The sequence below is a fragment of the Lissotriton helveticus genome, chromosome 9, assembly GCF_964261635.1.
Source record: "Lissotriton helveticus chromosome 9, aLisHel1.1, whole genome shotgun sequence".
NCBI lineage: Eukaryota > Metazoa > Chordata > Amphibia > Caudata > Salamandridae > Lissotriton > Lissotriton helveticus.
The window spans coordinates 1,062,801,631-1,062,822,557 of NC_136070.1; the positions used below are offsets into that span (position 1 = coordinate 1,062,801,631).

General features: G+C 40.5%; 1 protein-coding gene across 1 annotated transcript in view; it reads left to right on the top strand.

Annotated features, from left to right (window-relative positions):
• The window catches only part of SYN2 (synapsin II), a 1,086,516-nt gene that overhangs the window by 853,927 nt on the left and 211,662 nt on the right, over positions 1 to 20,927 (top strand). Inside the window, exons 8-9 of the mRNA XM_078661415.1 lie at positions 3,927 to 4,001; positions 15,840 to 15,942. Coding sequence (XP_078517541.1) covers positions 3,927 to 4,001; positions 15,840 to 15,942 — 178 coding nt within the window. The remainder of the gene's footprint in view (positions 1 to 3,926; positions 4,002 to 15,839; positions 15,943 to 20,927) is intronic.

The following is a 20,927-nucleotide window of genomic DNA, read 5'->3' on the forward strand; positions in this document are numbered from 1 at the left end:
GATGAAAAATTTTAATAGTGTATGAAAAGGTGTATGTGATTGTCACGTGGATGATGTCATCAGTGATGTCATTTGAGATGTCATCAGTGATGTCACTGACCATGTCATGAATGATCTAATATGTGACATCATCAGCAGTGGATTGCGGGTGCACGAAATATAGTTAGTACAACTAACTATATAGGAGCAATTTCAATGGTTTTGTATGAGTAAAATGTCTAGCTAACTATAACACCACTAAAACGTATAGTTTTTTGAGTGAATTTCAAAGGTTTTTTAAAAGCTAATTCCTAACTATATAACTCCTGAATCCTATGGTTTTTTCAGTGAATTTCAAAGGTTTTTTAAATGCTAATTCCTAACTATATAAGGCCTGAAACCTATGTTTTTTTCAGTGAATTTGCAAGGTTTTTTAAATGCTAATTCCTAACTATATAAGGCCTGAAACCTATGGTTTTTTCAGTGAATTTCAAAGGTTTTTTAAATGCTAATTCCTAACTATATAAGGCCTGAAACCTATGGTTTTTTCAGTGAATTTGCAAGGTTTTTTTAAATGCTAATTCCTAACTATATAAGGCCTGAAACCTATGTTTTTTTCAGTGAATTCGCAAGGTTTTTTAAATGCTAATTCCTAACTATATAAGGCCTGAAACCTATGGTTTTTTTCATTGAATTCGCAAGGTTTTTTAAATGCTAATTCTATTAGCGAATAACGTTTTTATATATTAAAACGTTTTTTAAATCTCAAATGCCTGCTTTGCTAACAGAGTTTTTAAGCACAGGCTCTTTTGTCTCTGGTGGCCATCTTGGGAGACTGCATATCAGAATTTTTTTAATGAAATATAAGAGGATTTGAGAAGTCACTCAAAATGTGCCCTAATTTTTCTTTCTTCAGCACTAATCATAATTTTTATGGCAAAATGAACCCCCTCATTTTGTTCCTTTGCAAATTAAATGTTTTATTCCAAACTTTATTCCAATCAAGGTGACTTCAGGTGTGCCATACTTTTGTCATAAGTAAGACTGTTAGCGCTCTAGTTGTTCTTTAGAACACTCTGGGACATTCTGTCATTGGGCTATAGTTGGGCTACATCTGGCTGATATTTGGGCTACATTTGTTTTTTTTTGTCTCTGGTGGCCATCTTTAGGCTAGATTGGGCTACATTGGGCTACATTTGGGCTCTAACATATATAGCCCAATGTAGCCCAATATATATTTTTTCAAAGTTAATTTTCGTAAAAACCACTGGAGCACATATCTTGAGACATAGAAAAGGCACATCGGGCTACCAGTCCCTACAATTTTGCCAAGTTTGGTGGAAAACCATTCAGCCGTTCGGGCTAAAAGTGAGTCCAACCGCCCTATGGAAATTAACATGGGGAAAACACGTTTTGGGACCCCCCTTTTATCTCGGCCCCCGCTTGACGAATCCCCCCCAAACTTTCAGGGAAAGACCGGAGCGCCGCGAGGCAAAGTTAGGGTAAATTTCAGGAAGATTCCTCAACCGGCGCCAAAGTTATTCCCAATAGAATGTTGAGATTTCCCTATGGAAAACAATCCTAACTATATATACCTACTGGCTATCGCCAGTAGGTAATATATATATAGGGACGAACTCCTCGAAAACACTTCGAAATATGTTGACTTTTTTTTTGCAAGATTTCGTTAAGACATTACCCTCATATGCTAGACACAAGCGACTTTATCAGAAAGATTACGGACTTTCAATGGTGTAATGACTATTTATTAATGGCACTCGATGTATCTGCCCTCTAAACGAGTATCCAACACCATGATGGCATCAATGTGGTTCAATTTAATCTGTCCCAAAGGCCTGTACAATTTCAGTCACACAGTGAAATGTTAGTCTCTATGATTGACTTTTGCCTCCGAAACAACATCTTTATGTTCAACAACCTCCTATACCAACAAACTAGGGGGGTTGCTGTGGGGCCAGCTTCTCCCCTGCTACGCCTGTTTACATATGGGCTGGTGGGAGGCACTGGTCCTTAAGGCGGAATACACACATGTTATGGAACATAGTGTTAAAATCTGGCTCCGCTACATCGGCAATTTGTTTCTAGTCTGGCATGGGACAAAGGAACAGGCATCACAATTTGTTGACCTGATCAATTGTAATTCCCTTAACCTTCACTTCACAGCCACAATTAGTGAGACATTTGTCAACTTTTTAGACACGCAGGTTTTTGTGCAGAACAAGAGGCTCGAAACTCGCCTTTACCAGAAAGAAACGGCCGGTAATTCAGTCCTGCATGCCACAAGTTCTGACCCCCAACATTTAGTGAATAGCATACCATATGTCGCAATGCTACGGTTGAAAGGATGGATGCATGAGTGTCTGAGTAGGTGCATGAGTGTCTGAGTGGGTCTGTGAGTGGGTGCATGAGTCTCTGAGTGGGTCTGTGAGTAGGTTCATAAGTATGTGAGTAGGCCTGTGAATAGGTGTCTGAGTGGGCTGTGAGTGGGTGTGTGAGTCTTTTGATGGGTCTGGGAGTGGGTGTGTGAGTGTTTAACTAGGTCTCAGTGAATGCTTGAGTGTCTGAGTGGGTCTCTGCATGGGTGTGTAAATCTCTGAGTGGATCTGTGAGTGAGTGCATGAGTGTCTGAGTGGGTCTGTGACTAGATTCACAAGTGTCTCAGTGGATCTGTGAGGATGCACACACGTCTCTTCGTGGATCTCTGAGGGGGTGTGGGAGTTACTTAGTGGGTCTGAGAGTGGGTGTGTGAGTCTCTGAGTGGATCTGTAAGTGGGTGCACAAGTGCCAAAATGGATCTATGAGTGGGTGTGTGAGTGTCTGTGTGGGTCTGTGAGTGGGTATGTGAGTGTATGAGTGGGTGTGTGAGTGTCTGAGTGGTGGGGTAGTGGGTGCATGAGTTACCTGAGTGGGTTTGTCAGTGGGTGCGTAAGTCTCTGGGTCTTTAAGTGAGTGAGTGAGTCTAGGAGTAAGTATTTGAGTAGGAGTAACAGAGTGAGTGGGTACTTTGAGCCCCCTCTGAGAATGTCCCATTATGTAAACCGGCGGCTGCAACTTTCTACACAGGTTGTGGCCAGTCAATCACAGCATTCCTGTTTGTGAATGTATTTGTGACACATTGCAAAGTATTTGCAAAGGCTTAATTGCGCTAGGTATAAAAATTGGGATTTTATTTAATATCTCGAAAACTACTGAACGGATTTACACCAAGTCACAGAAAGCACACTTTCTGGACCAAGATCTAGCTTTCTAACAAATGTGGTGTAATTCCGTTCAGTGATTCGGGCTGTAGTCATGTCTAAAATTCCTAGGAGAATTAACTTAGGTAGCACACTTTTTTTTACCCCCCTTTTTTTCTGTCCTCGCTTGACGGATTACCTGAAACTTTCTATGGAGAACTAGAAACAGCTTTGCACTTTGTTGGAGAAAATGTCATGAAGATTTATCAAACAGAGCCAAAGATATAGGCAAGATATGAGTGAGAGGATGTAGTTTTACAGCTAGAGCGGTAGACCTCAAAGCTGGGGAACAGGGTTCGAGCCTCGGCTACGACGCTCAACATCCTGTGATTCTGGGCAGATCACTTAATCTCCCCGTGCCTATCAAAAATGAATGTGTCCATCTGTAAGGAAACTGGTGCTCATGTAAAGTGCTTTGATACCCGATGTCTCGGGCCTAGTTCGTGCTATATAAAACTCTAAAAAAATAAAATAAAAACTTTTCACATGGAAACTAGGTCCTAACTATAACAACCTACTAGCAATCACCTGTAGATAATTTATGTATACTTTTTTTCATGTTACCATATTGTATGATACAACAATGTGTATTTTATTCATAAGTACTTCACTGTCTTCCATGCCCTCATTTAAATTCCTAAATTAATATAATTTAGAAAGCCATTTCCTTTTCTTTTTCCTCTCTATCAGGAGAACTTCAATTTCTGGAAACTGGAAGACCAACACTGGCTCTGCAATGCTTGAGCAGATTGCGATGTCGGACAAGTAAGTCAGAAATGAGTGTGCCATTTATGGGGTATTTATAGTGTGGAAATCAAGATTTTCCAGCAATAAAAACTGGTAAGACAAAAAATAAGGATATGGACAGCAGTAAGGGGATGGGTATAGTTGGGGGTGCTATTCCAAGATGGTTTGGAGAAGGCCCAAACTATGCCTACTTTTCGATGGGGTTTTAGGATTTCTGACCATGATTAATTTGGACAATAGAGCTCATTCCATAATGTTAAGCATATGGGATGCACTCAGAACCGTAAAGTATACTAAGCTATTTTGTGGCATAGGAATTGGGGTGTGATGTGATGTAACCAGGAGATTGGGGTGTGCTAAGACCATTGACTGTTTAAGTTCCATCATGGACTGGTGCATGCTCGCTGGGAAATTTGGTTATATTGTTAGAGGCTTCTTCAAAATTTAGAAAAGTTTTATGGTCCCTGGATGAGCTATCAGGCATTTTCATTTGGTGGTGATAGCTCTTCCTCTCTGCTGCTCACCTCATCCCAGCGTTTCTAATTTCAATCGCTCCTTTCTGATTTTGGGATCTGCTCAGGGATCTTTCAAAAATCTTTTTATTTGTGATTTTTCATACCTTAATAAAACATTGTTGATTAAAAAAAGCCATGATAGCAAGTAATATTAATAATTTTAGTAATTTGTTAAAATTGCTTGACCTATGAGTATATGCTTATTTAGACTTGTAGACCTCGGATTATGAAACATGCACTGAATGACTGTGACCCATGTGCAAATCTCAAACAGGAGTTTGAATATTATTTGGAATTAACGGTTTTGTAGCAATTACTGAAACCTGCAGTGTTTGCCAACAAAACGTTTACCATGAAAAACCTGGCAAAATTTCTGCAGGCAGTCATCACATATTCTGAGTTTGCTCTTCTCAGAATGGGTGAAAATACATGCACTTAGTGCATTATCACCCATTTTAAGGTGTGCTAATCAAAATTGTGCAGTTAGCCACACAAATGTGAAATAGTGTACCCCGTAACGCAAATTAGGCTTTCATTTATTTTTGTGCTGGATTGAAATTAAGGCGTGGGTAACAAATCAATCTTACCCAGTTGATAAGCAAATCAGTGTATTGCCTCCTCGTCTATCGTCCCACCCCAAGCCTAAAAAGCATGTTTCTCTATATATAGACATTTGTCTACCTTACCAAGCCAAAACAAACCTTCACACCCTACCAATACAGTATTGCTCCTCCTGTAATCAAATGCTCGTCATCACGTGAATTAAGAGGAAGCGAACTCCCCTGTGAATCTGGAGCAAGATAAAACTGCTCACTGAAAACGCTTGATTACTCAAGAATTGAAATTAAAGAGTAATTCACGTCTGAGACAGGAGTAAACACATCTGCACATAGAACAATCCTTCCGAATCAGCTCATGCACCCTGAAATTGAATTGGTAAAGGTGCACACCTGCCCTTGTCATTGAGATTTCATAGGCCAATGGGGCAGCTATTTCAATGTCATCATATGTGCCAAAAACGCAAAAGTGCAAAGGATGCTTATCCAACTTCTCAAACACCTATCAAGAACATCACTGCCTCTTTCTCATTGGACATGGGTTGAGGCACTTGTCTGTGATAAAAATGTAATTATAACACCCTGTTCAGGAATTGTTAAAGATGATTTCTTAAGAAAATAAAGCCGAAATGAAATAGAACTTTGTGCTGTAAGTAAAAAGAAGTGTTTTCCTATGGGAAATCATTAGTTTGTACTCAGACTGATCTTGGATGTAGCTGTTGGCCACTATTGCCACCACATTTGCTGTTATCAAGAAACTAATGATTGCAAATACAGTTTCCCACAGGAAAACAAAAAAAACTTTTGTGCTGCAATATTAGTCAATTTCATATAAATGAATCATTTCCGATGGAGAAATCTTTTAACTATTTTTTTGTATGCAGTGTTTCTAGCTGGAGCCATTGTGTAATATTTGTTACACAAAACCCTGCTGGTGAAGATATTGCTCATCAGAACTAAATATCTCAAAGTGCATATCTATATAAAATATATGGTGATCTTTCATAAATTAAAGAACCCAGGGGCGTATGTACAAGCCCCTGTTGCCACATAAACGTTCCTTTTTGCGACGTTCCTGTGGTGATAGGGGTCTTGCCTTATGTACAAGGCAGCGTTAAACTACTTAAAGTGTCTTAACGCTGCCTTGTACATAAGGCACCCTTTCACGCTAACTTGGAGTGAAAGGGACGTTCAGTTGGTGTTATGGTGGGCGTTCCACCGCAACACCCATTGTATTTGATGCTGCCCCCAATGTACAAGGATGGCGTACATAGGTGGCAGCGCCAAAATTAAGAACAGGAAAATCCTGGCCTTAAGTTGGTGAAACGAGGAGTAATTGATTATTTCTCCTCGTTTTTGCTTTTTCCATGTGTGCTGCCCTGTGCAGCAAACATGGACAAAGCAAAATGCCATGGTTTGTTTATGTACAGGAAGGTGTACCTTCCTGTGAATGAACAAACCTTTTTTAAAAATGCCATTTTGTACCTTTCATGTGTGCTGCATGGAGCAGCACACATGAAAGTTAGAAAATGGCATTTTAGGATTGTTTATATGCAGGAAGGGACACCTTCCTACACATAACCAATCCGCCCCTGCACATGGTGCAAGGGTGTCTGCGTTGGCGCTAAATTGGTAAATTTAGCGCCATCATCCGGGAAACGCAAGGCTGCACCACATCTGCCTTCTGTCTCCGAAGTGGTGGAGCGTGCCGTTAAGCCACGGAGGCTAGCCACTTCATTGTACATATAGACCCCCCCCCCCCCACATTCATGTTCTGTGCACTGTTTCTCATGCTTTAAAACCAGCTCCGTGCAATTATCCCATATCACAGAAAACTCATGTTGGCAATAGTGAGAACCAATGAACTGGTGAGAATTGCGTGTGCTGCAAGCACTTCCTGGTGACGTATTGGTAAGTCGTGAGGCATGTTATTTGCCATCGGTGGTGTTACATCAATGCCGGATATAAATAGTTTCCCCTATCAACGCTGATAACATAGCGTTTGATTAAAATAAATGCATTTCGCACGAAACACGACATGGTGTGTGGACTTTCACACCTCGCTGGGCTATATCAGTTATAAGACTCAGCAGTTAGTCACTTGATTTTGGCGCAGTAAAACTTATGACACATTTTTCTCACGAGGCAACTGTTCTTCCGAAAGGAATAAACAGAAAGTGTTTCTTGGACTCTGTTAAACTGCCTTCATTTGCCAGGAGGTTATTTGAATCAAAACGTTCTAGTGCACCACATATTATGCTTCGAAAAAAAATCCAGTAAAAAAAATCCAGTAGTTCATCCGTATTTTGGCACGAAAATAAAAAAAATTGAAATGCACCAATTATTTTTCTTAGAGAATTAATTTTGCTAAAACATTCAGTTATCCCCTCGCAAGAATGTTTTCTTTGCGTTAGAACTAGAATCATTAAAGCACCACTGTTGGTATTTGAAATGCAGAACGTTTAAGTTTCCAGATCCACGAGCCATTGTTTATCAGTTTAAAAATATATGACCTGTTATTGTCGGCCATTAACAGTCATAAAATGTACACCTGCAAAAATTGCATCATATCCAAAGTCAACAAGAGAGCCCGGATAGAACCATATCCTCACTCCCTGTCCAGGATTGCATCACTTGGGCAGGAAAAGCAAGGGAAATTTACAGGCATGGAAATGATGTCAGTGAGGCCGAAGGCAGTGTTGTGGACAATTCACAGAACATGTCCCAGGTGTAAGTGAGACTTATGTCTTGAAACAAACTGCAGTTTAAACACGCCGCCTCAACTCTTTATTAATAACTAAACCATATGTAATTGAAGTGTGATGGATAAGTAACATCCAAACGTGATGGCAGAGTGCATCGGAGCTCCAAACAGCACATCCTGCTTGAAAACAAATCCTAAAACTGGTAGTTGTTGCAGGTCACGACCAACAGGGAATGAAGCTGGCAAGTTGCCACCTTAGGGCAGCATCATAAGAGGCTGATTGAAGTCAAGATTAGCAGGAGGAGATGCAAAAGAGCACAGGGATTGTGTAGCTCAGGTGCACACGCATGAAGAGTGGTGGTGTCTCAGTTTCTGGGCAGCTCACAGGTCGCAGTGTGTGAAAAAGGGGGGAGACGAAACTCACGGAATTCCACTCTTTGGAATTCCGCGGAGTTGCATAAAAGCTCTGCAAAATTCCGCAGAGTTCCTCAAGCAGTGGATTTCGACTTGTTGCACTGCTCTAGATGTTTTTCAGTGCTAGGAGCTTGTCCCAGACTGTAAAATCAGCACAAACGGCACCACGCAGAGTGCCAGAGGGTGCTGCTTCTTTCTGCCTACCAAATAGATTTTCTACTCGAGCGGCAGCTTTCTCAACACCAATAGTAGTGACCTGATGTGACCGCCCACTTTGAGAAATCTTGTCGGGAGGTGTTCTAGCACTCGTTTTCCTCGCTCGTGCTCGCCAAATTAAAGAGGGGCGCTGCCCATGAGGAAAAAACTCTGCCACATGTCGGTTGGCAGAGCGCGGAGTGGGCAAAACTTCGCCGGTGGGGCAGGGTTTATCGCCCCCTACTAATATTGACCTGCTGGGAACTGATCTTCAGAAAGACTCTGAAAGAGTGGGTATGGTGAAGACATCTGTCTCAGAGCATTCCACACATATCCAAGGGCATTCAGTGCATTCCTGAATGATGTGAGGCTGAGCAAGGCCTGTCCAGTGCAAACAATGTTTGTGTAGTAGGTGTGCCACAAAGGGCCGCAGGTCCTGCTGCAGAATTTCTCATGGGATAACTCATCTTGGATGTATTGCAATTCAGGAAAGTAGTATGATTTAATGGTGTTGCCCTTGATATTTATTTGTTTCTCCATCTGAATATGGTAGTGGGGGAGAATAATTGACAAGAGCAAAACATTTGTATGTCAAACAAAAGAAAAGGATTTCAAATCCAATTCACATTCTGTTTAAATCGAATGGCCCGCCACATACCTCCAAGCAACTTTGTAATTTGAAACATTTGAAAGGCACATTTTTCTAAATTTAACAATATATTAACAATGTTGATGTGCCTAATTTACTTGAAACCAAGTGAATACAATATGGAAAACACTCAGATGCTCTTCAAAGGAGAGTAACAAATGCCTACACTGTAATTAATATCTATGGCTAAAGTAACCAGACATGTACACAAATAGAGATCTGAAGTCCCGAAGTAGCTTTGTAACAAATAGGAGGCGCCAGACCACAGACTTCGTGGTTTCATAAGGTCCTGAAATTTCACTTTAACATGTAGAATCCGTGATGTGAGGTATCTCACCTTTCTAATGTGTAAAGTACCCATGTTTTTAGTGATTATACCTTTATTTGTGGACCTCCACTAACAACCAAGGCAATTAGATCTACAGCATATGTCTGTGTAAAGCAAGTCACCCCCTTCACATGTGCCCTGCCACTCTTTTAAAGTGTATGTGATTTGGCTCATTTCAAGCCTGCTGGAATGTACCACTGGATATATAGCTTATTAAACTGCACGTAAGAAGGCGACCCTTAGGAATGCACACAGAAGCCACATCCTTGACTGCAGCTATTAAGTTACACTAACATGAAAATTCATTATTCCTGACATCTCTCCCAACATGCCCTTTCTGCTGAATTTGCCAGTTAACCTAGAGATCACTGTGAGATATAACCTCTAAAATAAACCAAGGTTTATTTAATTTCTTCTTGATGGCGGTTTCAAAGTATAAATTGTTTGGCAGCCGTGTATATCTTAATAGAAAACAGGAGGCAGAATTAATATTGGTGAGCCCCAGAGGTAAAATGATTTGTTTGCATGATCTTTGATCGGAGTCGCATAAATGCCGAATTCTTAAAAAGTGACCCAAGGCAAGGACATATTTTTTGTTACTATCACCACCAACAAACCGATGGCTTGAAGCACAGTTGATGCTTTATCTGGGCTCTCTGTTTGTGAGATGTCCCTGACTATTAACTAGGGGAGCAGGAGAATTGATAATCTGACTACAAGTATAGCAACAGTAATTCTAAATAATAATAGGTAGTGAGCCTTTCAGTTCCAATCAAATGCCAAGGAGATTTAGACATGCCTAACTACTGAGGAATTGTGCATATGTCAGCTCGCGCAAAGGCTTGGATCTCTGTTTTAAGGATTGAAAGTTGCGCTAATCGGATTATAGCCAGGTACCGTTGTAAGTGTTTAGGAGAATGGCACCTTGTCTGCCCGTGTAAGATGGTTCACACTCCCAACAGTGAGTTCAATGGAGGGACATTTTCCTAAAGAGCTATGAAATTCTGCTTATTGGTTTATTCCTCGGTATAATGAGCCAGAAAGCCTAATGTGCTTGCAGTTGTAGAGTACACACTCAAACATAGAATAATTATTGACATGGCTCTTGATCATGAGCCTACTGTGTTCAAACCTCAACCTTGTGTAGAATGATTGACACACACTAGCAAATAAAATATAGGTGCTGTCCTGGGTTTGGTCAAGGTGCAGCTACGGGATTTAAAACATCCAGTACGAGATTCTAGTTAGTTTTGTCTGAAGTGTGGTCCACATTGATAGAAAATGCCTTAATACTCAGAAATTCTTTAACACTTTTCAGAATTTCCATAGGCAGACAGGGATGAAGCCCCAGCACCGGTTTAGTTGTAATATGGGATCAATGACCTCTCCAAACTCTTTATCCCAACCAGACATTTTCCATCTTTGGGGTCCTTCTACACATGGCCAATCTAAAAATGTGAATCCTATTTTCATCTCACCCAAACAATATGACGTTCTTAAAAATCACCAGGAGAATAACAGGCAAGAGAAGAAACCCAGTTCCTGAGACTTCCGGTTAGGCTTAATTGGCTGCTGAGAAGCATCATATACTGTCCGGAGGAGTTATATTCTGTTTGACCCCTTTCACTAAACCATCCAAATAAGCGTTTTGAAAGACATGCAGTGATTATTAGCACACATAGGCTTGATATGACAGACATATTTGTGACTCCTCTACAATAACCCAAAGAATTGCATTGAGTCACTTTACTGCCAGATTAATAGGTGGGCTAGTGTTACATGTTTAGTATGCCCATAAAGTGTCATCTTGCACACATTTTGTGTAATGTTATGACGGTCTGTGGGTGTGCAAATGTGCACTTTTCTTTACAGCAGCAGTCTGCTTCAAACAGATCTCCAAATTGAGAGATTTTCTCCTCAAAACAGTCTTTTGCTGATATCTTGCATGACTGTTGGATGCAGGGTCTACCCTCTTCCTAAATTTTCACCAGCACATAATTTCAACAAAATTTGGAAATATGAATTTACAATTTTTCACACCCCTAACTATTGGCAACACCATTGACTATTTTACCCTTCTGTTTTCATGTGTCAATTTTCCAGATGTTTTTGTAGTGTTTAGCAGATATTTATTTAGTTTTAATAAGTTTGTGTTTGACATTCCTTCCCAACAGATTACTTTAGGAAGGTTAATACACTCTGCTCATTCTCACATGTAATGACAAATAGCCATTTGTTGTACTGCTGCCACATGCTTCAGAAGCTTTTTTCATTGTATTCTAATTACATCACTACTTATCAACCACATTGGAAAAGTTCAAATCTTCAGAGTTATACATTTCATAATGCAATCTTGTGTGGTCCAAATTCCCAAATACTCCATACCGTTGAGGCAAGTCAGGTTTGGAGAGTTTGCATCTCATGAGTACAAATGTATTCCAAATGCGTTAACACTATATTTCAGCAGGGCCGGACTGGCTACCGGGCAGTGTAGAAAGCTGCCGAGCTGGGGGCTGATTTCGTTCATGGAGACCTGCGTATGCTTCGAAATAATTAATGCAAAACGAATTTCGTTTAGCACACGCAGGTCTCCATGAACGAAATCACCCCCCAGCTCAGCAGCATTCCAAACTTCCCGGTAGCCAGTCCAGCCCTGTATTTCAGACTGGTAACAGTTTTATCAGGCATTCAAATCTTAAATCATAAAGCTGCATTCAAACCATTGCCCAATGGTCATATTTGTGTAATATGATTATGGACCAATAACTCAATGGTTATGTTTGTGAACAATGTATGCATAAAACAACTGGTTTAATCTTTCTCCACCATCAAGTAATGACCCTCGTTTCCATTTCTAGCAAATTAGTTGTTGTCAATGTCTTTAGTACCATCAGTCTTGAATATTGCAACAATCTTTATCTCAATATCCTGTTGTTCCTCTTCATGAGACCCATCATGTACAGAGTAACACGGTTGCATTGTCTTGAGACTATGCAAATCCAATCACATAGTCCATTGTTGGTTCTCATCTCTATCTCCCATTAGCAAATGAATCCAGTTAATTTATCAGTTAGACTTATCACAAAAGAGATGCCACAATTTCTCAAACTAGAAATTCTTCTTCATCTCTCATGGCAGGGTTAATGGCACTTCTCAAACACCTTTATGTGCATCACTAAAACAAATAAGGAATCTGCACCTTCTACCCCCTCCCCTTTGGCCCTTGATGCAGTGTTCATAATAGAACCATAGTTTACCCCTACATCCTTTCGCTTCTTAGATGTCCTCCTTCGCTCAGGCTACAATATCCATTGCATGCAACACACACATTAGAAGAAAAAATGCCTCACTGTCAACCATAGGTCCTCCTGCTCCAGCACTCAAATATTTGGAGCTGCTGACATGCCATTTCCCACTCTTAGCAAATGTGACTGCCACCTTGCTTCTCATCTACAGGCCTCCAAGGAATAACAAGGACTTCACTGATGAACTCTCAGATCTCCTTCCTACCTTCTCTATCGGAAATGTCCTCCCTCCTCTCATGGGTGACATAATCCTCAAAGAAACCACATTCTCAAAATAAAAAAACAAGAGACACCATCCATAACATCATTGACAAACTCATTGTGGTACAGTATGTCACACAACCAACACACTTCAGAGGCCACAATCTCGACTGTGTCTTGTTAATATCACCAACAGTCCAATGTAAGAACCCTGAACACCTTGACTAGAGCTACCACTTCACCATCCCTATCTGCCTGCTCACTGTTCTACCAACACAGCAAGTCAACCCACAAGAGAAGACAAAACCTTAAGAACTTGTAAATACTTCTCCATATACAGCCTAATGCTTGAATTCACCTTTCTCCCTATCAACTCCACACCCCATGCCAGCACTCTTTTAAACAACTTCAACACTTTGTAGAAAATGTATGTGAACACCCACACTCCAGTTGAAAATTGGAAGCGCAAGCCAAAGCCTTCAGTATCATGGTACTCTGAAGACCTTGCTGTAAATAAACAATCCATCAAAGGCAGGAAAGAAAATAGAAGAAAAACAGAACTCCCAAGAACCAAAATTGATCTGCGCAACATGGAGATAGCTCATCACATAATCTAAAGCAAATCAATGAAGCCACCAAAAGAAGCAGAACTCTTTTAAAGACATTGAAACAGTGCATTAAATTGTTGCCAGACCCATTATTCCTCACTCAACAGAAAAGTACACTCCAATTAACAACTTCTTCACTGACAAAATACAGAAGATGCAACAGCACATCAACAACACCAAGCCTGCTTCATGTTCTAAACCAAACTCCTATTCAAGATTCTTTCAATGGTCAGCCTTCGATGCCCTATGTCTCACAGACCTCATGTCAGACTCCACTCTCTCAAAGCCACTTATTATAAAGATGATTTATTAGCCTTATTCTTTATCAATGCACACTCTGGGGACTTTTACTTTCCCATAGCCACGATTATCAATATCTTCCTTACTCAAGATACCTTCTCAGAGGCTCTCAAGAAGTTCCAGATACTCCAACATCTAAATAAACCTACACTATACCCTGATGGCCTCTCAGTCCATCACTCACATACCATTCATCTGCAAGATAACTGAAAAAGCAGCCTATGTTCAGCTACAAAATCACATTAATACTAACCATATTTTGAATAAGCATCAATAAGTAGGCTTTGGACCACAGTGCACAATAGAGACTGCTATCCTGCACGTAGCAGACAATGCCCCCCTGACAGCAGATGAAGACGGTCCCGGCCTTCTGATGTGACTGGACCTGACAGCTTTCTTCAAAACAGTCGACCATCCCACCCTCATACTCACCATGGAGTTTCAAATGAGATTCACAGGCAATATCCTTCATTGCTTCTCCTCCTGCCGTTCTACCCCACACCACTTTGTTCACATGGGTATCTCCAAGTCCCTATAGATCCATATCACCTTCGTAATCCCACACCTACCATTTTGTCTCTTGTCATTTTCACTTGGTGCTCTACTGACAGTTAACAGCAACACGATTCACCAATACGTGATGATACACAACTCTATTTGAAAGTCTCCTCTGCTTTAGACATCCATCACCTTAAACACTGTGTGGAATTCATCCAGACCTGGATCTCCAGGGCCTACCTGAAGCTCAACACAACCAAGACAGAATTCCTGTTATTTGCCAAGAACAACAAACTAGAAATAGTACACGCCTGTCTCTATGACATGAACCTTGATGCTTTGGAACTCCAACTTTCCCCAAAGGCCAAGTGACTTCACTTCACTTCACTCTGGACACCAGCCTCACCCTCAAAGAGTACATTGCCAAAAATCGAAGATGGCTGGTATTAGCTCTTTTTTCTGAAGAAAGTGAAGCCAGTTCTTCAAGAAAAGGACTTCAGTACTGCTGTTCATCCCCTTGTATTGTCACAGTTTGCATGGTGGAAACACTCTGCTCCTGGGCCCACCAGATTTCACAATAGTACCCTTTAAGAGATCCTATATGCTGCCCTACCTCTCCTTTAGGGCCTGAAGAAATGTGATCCCATCACCCCTATCATAATGGAACTTGATTGGCTCCCCTTGGAAGCCTGCACCATATTTGAAGCCTGTTGTGTCATTTACAAAGACATCACAACTAGCACTCTGCTTATTTTGCAGACATGCTCACCATCTCTGGTGGTTCTTGGCACACTCGCATCCAGGACACCTTCAAACCGCACACTAGGAAGTATAAAAATAGAAAACATATCAGCAGGGTTTTTCCATCTATGCACACAGGATCTAGAACAACATCCCTGTATCCATCAGGATCGCCCTAATGCTGCTCTAAATTAGGAAAGAGTTGCAGATGCACCTCTTTAAAGAAAACGAAATCACAATTTATTAACCACCTACAAACATGTTACCTCTCCTATCCCCCATCATTTTATCAACTTTTACTGTGCCAACAGAGAACTCAGATCAAATAGCCAGTGTCTTCTTATTGTCTCCAGAATTAAAAGAGCCAGTCGCTGGGGCAGCTCGTGTGTCCATCTTGCCCCTAAACTCTGAAATATATTACCGCTAAATCTCAGACAAAACAACACCCTACTCAGCTTCAGAAAACAAATTCAAACCCATCTGTTTGCCTGAACATTCAGTATGCAAGCTAACTGACCTTAGTGCTGGGAAGCCTGTTCCAGGTAGCCATGGGCTAAATAAACCCTCAAATCAAATCAAATCGAATCACATGTTTGTGTGTGTTTTTTACCTTGTACGATGTTCCGCAACCTTTTGATTAGACATACATATATATATATATATATATATGTGTGTGTGTGTGTGTGTGTGTGTGTGTGTGTGTGTGTGTGTTTGAGTCAAGGAAAGTTTTTATGAAAGGATAGCGAGAATGAGAATGTTAAAGGAACCCTTACCCCTTGATGTGTGCACACATTTGCCAAAATGTATCACTATATAATGCCGCCCTTGTCTTTGCTTTCAGATACAAGCTTTGGGTTGACACCTGTTCTGAGATGTTTGGGGGACTAGATGTCTGTGCGGTGAAAGCTGTGCATGGCAAAGATGGAAAGGACTACATTATTGAGGTAAAATTCAGAGTTTCATTTTAAAACTTTACTACTTAAGCTGATTTCCACAGTGAGATTTCCAGATGTCAAATATTTTTTGAATTGCAAGATATAGCAGGTATTTCATTGAAATTCAATTGAGCAGCGCAAATTTCTTCTACACATGGAGCAGCTTACATCATCCTTATCTTGGTGATATGATCAGAAGAGGAATTCAAAGTTCCTGCTTCCTTGGAAAAGTCCATAACTACAAATTCACACATACTTTTGAGAGCTGTGCATTTTCCTCCTTCTTTTTGAAAATGTTCTTTGAAAATATTGAATACAGCAACCCTGAACTCCGTCTTTGCTAAAGAACTTGTCTTAATGACTAAAAGTAGACATTTTTCACAAATGACAATTGTTCATGTTTTCCAAATTATGTGGCCTACCTTTTCAAAGGGTTTGAACCCCTACTCCACGATTGCTGGTATTCACAAGTTGATTGCAAAGGCAGGCACTAAAGCATGCACACAGAATGACCAGATAAAATTTCTCAGGTAAGCAGAATTAATGCTCTAGCTAATGCTTATCAAAAGAAAGGTGAAGAAGTCTTGGTGCATGTCTACTTTCCGGGCTTCTTTAGGCCTGAAGCCTGATTGAATATCATTAAGGAGGTTGCATGGTTCATACTTTTTGCAGCTGTTTAGTTATCTTGCACTACAAGACCGATACTCCAATGTGGAAGCTTTGAAATCCGACTGTAGGTGGTGGAGTTGTCTGGTCTACTTTGGGTAGGTTTCTTGAGGCGCAGTGTTATAATTGCTTGAGTTTTTGAGGGGGGATCACTGTACTCTACAGCAGAAATGGATTGAGCAATACAGTAAAGTTGGTTGTGAGTATTGACATGCATTCATTGAACCCTGTAGAGTATAATGACAGGGTATACCAGCCGGGCTGTTGTTGATCTTCATATGGCTATTGTCATGTGCAGCTTTTGACAGACAGAGAGCAAGAGCATTTGGGAGTATGGAAAACAGTTTTGAAGGTGTGGGAAGTGGATTATAGGCTCAAGGATTTCCATGAATTTCAAATGGAAGAGAATCATGGTGGTCTTTTGAGAGCTACTGTTATACTAAGTCTGTGTTTGTTAGTATCTCAGGGTCTCAGAACTCATGTTAGATGGTAAGCGGGTCAAGTGCAAAGGTTTTCTGCCATTTGGTATTCTCGCATGAATTGACATTGCTCATTAGATCATATATTTTAGTTTTGCATCTAAGCTGCTCTAGACCGAATTTATTCCTTTCTACTCACCAGCTGATTGACCTTTTGCTGCATGATGGATTTATGGTATCTGCTTTCTCCTGTTGGGTGTGCCTGCCACCATTTCCCTTTCCCCATGCCAGCTGCTATGTCTACCGGACATTTACGAGTGAAAGTATTCATGATGGAATATGAGATGCCACAGGAGAGAGAGAGACAGGCCAACCACGAATTATCTTATCTTTGAGAAATTTGGCTGCATAGATATATAGAAATAGGTTATGTGTTCAACATGCAAATAAAAAGGCAAGACATCCTATGAATTATCAAGTGAACACATCTACCTCCCCAACTTCATCACCCAGGGTAAAAATTTACCTTTACGCTAGATTCTTCATATTTTAAACAGCTGCATGTCATAGTGTGACTAACATATTAACAAACAAAATGTAGTGAAGATAAGTATGTATGGGTAATATACATATATACTGTCCAGATACACGTGGATTTAAGAATAGCAAATCTATACTTGCCTACAAATTCTTACCATCACAAGATTGTGTTAGTGGATTTTTCGGTCAAGCTATTTTGAGAGACATTGAAATCTCTATATTCTGGTACTATACTTTTTGAACTGCCAGGTTTATCCAAAAGTCAAAATTTGAACTTCCCAAGAATAATACCAATATATTACTTGACAAAAAACAGACAGGCATAGCTATGTCCTATAACCTTAGAAGACAGCTGTATTTTGGGCAGTCATTAAAGTCAATGAAGTGGAAACATATATTTAACATATCTGCCGGCCTTGTTCTGAGTTGCATGGTTATATTGGATGGAAAACACCCTAGATCAAATACCATTTATGCACTGGTCCGATTTTACACTGATTATTACTTTTGCATTAAATAATGGTGATTAACGTGCAAAACATTTTTGTGACCTACTTTCTACAGATTATTATCCCACAATTTTGCCCTCAACATTCCATCCAGGGAGAATCTAGGGGTACTTGTATGTGTAAAATAAGGAGTGATATATATTTGCAGATAATGAGTGCAATGTGATGCACACGTCTATGAAGAAGTATTAATAGGGAAAGTCACTGTAACTAAGCTCGATGAGTTTAGGAGCTGACAAATTATCAGCAGACATTGCCCGCTCTGACTCTATTTGCCCAAGAATCAAGACAATGACTCAAGGCATTTAGCTAAGGCTTTGCTTTCTCAGATTGGCTCAGTGGTGACCCTCTGTCAAATTATAGAATCTGATGAAGACATTTTTTTGCCCTCATATCACCTCTAATGAGCACATTCCCTACCTTAAACAGACCCTTGTGGTCTATTTCAGGCTCATTTCAGTCAATTAACTTAGCTGTGGCTCCATGTCATGACCTCCCAAGCCAGTCCTGATTAGAGAATGTAATCATAGGGTGCAACCTTACTCAATTCGTTTTTATCAAATTCCAAAACCCTTCTGCCACTATCCCCATCATGCTTTTCTTATCCATCACCTTATAATATCTTACTGACCTACACCAGTCCTACACCAGTCACACCAGGTTTTGGCTATAGATAGACCACATTTTACAAATCTCCTTCCTTGCCAAAAGAGTATGGTAAACAATCAGCTTGATTTGCTTTGCTAACAAAGACACTTTTTCAGCCTCTTGTTGCACCGAGCAAAAACTAATCGTAATTGATCTTATCTCCATGATCCTTCCCAAAGCGACAGAGATTATCTTACCCACACTTAGCCAATAACCCTTCATTCTCAGTCAACTTGCGAACATATGGACATCATCAGCATTTCGAGTACCACAACTTCTGCACCTGGGATCCTAACTCCCTCTTATCTTAGACAAATTCAGCAGGGTCTAATAAGCTCTATGGAGTGTAAAGACGTGGTTTCTCCTTACTGAAGCAGATATGGTCTCTAAATAAGGCATATTCATTGATACTTGACATAACTCCTACAACTCTGTGCTCAACAATTATCAATCACAAACTTGATGTAGGGGTTTCATGTTCTCTTCAGCAGCCTTCAGGACATACTGGTACCAGTGTGACACTTCCTTTGTCCTTGCCATGGAGTTCTGAAGTTCCCTTTCCACTATGGTAATCCCAAGCTCAGTCCACCCCAGAGTTCTAAGCCACGCATTCATTTAGAAAAATGTAAATCTTAATAGGGTCCCTTTTGTCAGCCTTTTCCAGGTGTCCCAGGGCAAACCCTGCCTCCTTTCACAAACTGTCCCCACTTAATTATGCTGCACTCCCTCAGGGATATCCCTAGACAGCCTGGCATGCAGTCGTGTGTTCATCGTGAATCCCATACCTGTGGCAGCTTGTATAATACGGAATCCCTAAGAGCAGCCTGATCCCATACCACACTTTGGCAGCTGCCTGTAGACACTTCAACCATACCTTTTTAAAATATTTGAGTGCTCCAGATTTATAAGAGAAGCCCTCCTCGGTTAAATCTGCTAACATGGCACTGTACATCACCCCCAAATTAACTCATCAAGGTTGAGAAGGAGCATCTGCTATTATTGAGCTAAAAAGTCCAGCAAGACAGCCCTTGACCCCCTTTCTTTGACCTCCTCCTCGACTCCCTTAGTTGTCCATATAAAGGAAGTAATTTTCCTCTGTTTTTTCACTAGAGCTAGAAAATTTTGGGGAATGTTATCAAACAAATAGATAAACGTGAGTAGGATAGATATCTTAACTAGATTTATCCATCCAAATATGGTGAATGGCAAGCGCTTCCATCTCTTTATTATCCTGTCCACCTCATAACTGACCCTCTTCAGGTTAGCAATTGGGATTTTCTCTAGATCTTGCATTATTTTTAGCTTAGGTGTCTTATCTCTCCCCTAGTTTGTACATCCTCGCAGCTCTGACTCCATTTCATAGCCTCTGTGTTTGTCGGGTTAACCTCACATCCTGATAGATCCCAAAGCACCGCACTTCTGATCTTAACTGCTGTTCACAGCGTCTGAAGTGAAAAGCATAACGTTATTGCCACACAGTGTTCTTTTCCTAGAAAACAGACCTACCATAAAATGCTATATTTCCCTATTCAATCCCAAACTTTGGGTCAAGGGCGTTATTGTGAGGGTATGCCTGCTTGATCCTCCTTCCTATTTTCTCTGGCACAGGGAGATTATCATTGACCAGAACCTGGGTGCTTTGCTAGCTCTACACCCAAAAACAGATCGCAATCCTAAAATGCTTTAATACAGTAATTAGATACTTCCAGTTAACGAGGTCAAATGCCTTAGCTGCATCCAATGTTACTATTGACAGTAGGGCCTCTAAACTTGTTGCTAGATCTATTGAACCTATTATGTATGTGTCAGCTCATGCAAATGTCTCCCAGGCAGTAAGCCCTTCTTGTCTTCGTTTATCAAACTGCATACAACTTTGCTAAAGCGCATAGCTAAGATACTAGAAAAGGCCTTGTAGTCATAGTTCAACAATGATATCAGGCAGTACGATGATATTCCAAATAAGCTTTATATCTTCTTGTCAAAGGAGGTGTTTCCTGTTTGGATTAAGTCTTTAAATTCCATTTTACTGGAGGGATTACCTATACCAGGGTCCTGGAATGTGGCAGTAGTCTCACTGATTCTGAAACCTGGTAAGGCCTTCGCGAAGACTTTCAGCGGTAATAAAATACACTCTGTTTTGTGGATGAAATGGTGTATTCTTCATTAGATGGATCTCTACACATGGAGAATATGTAAGCATATTTATAACTGC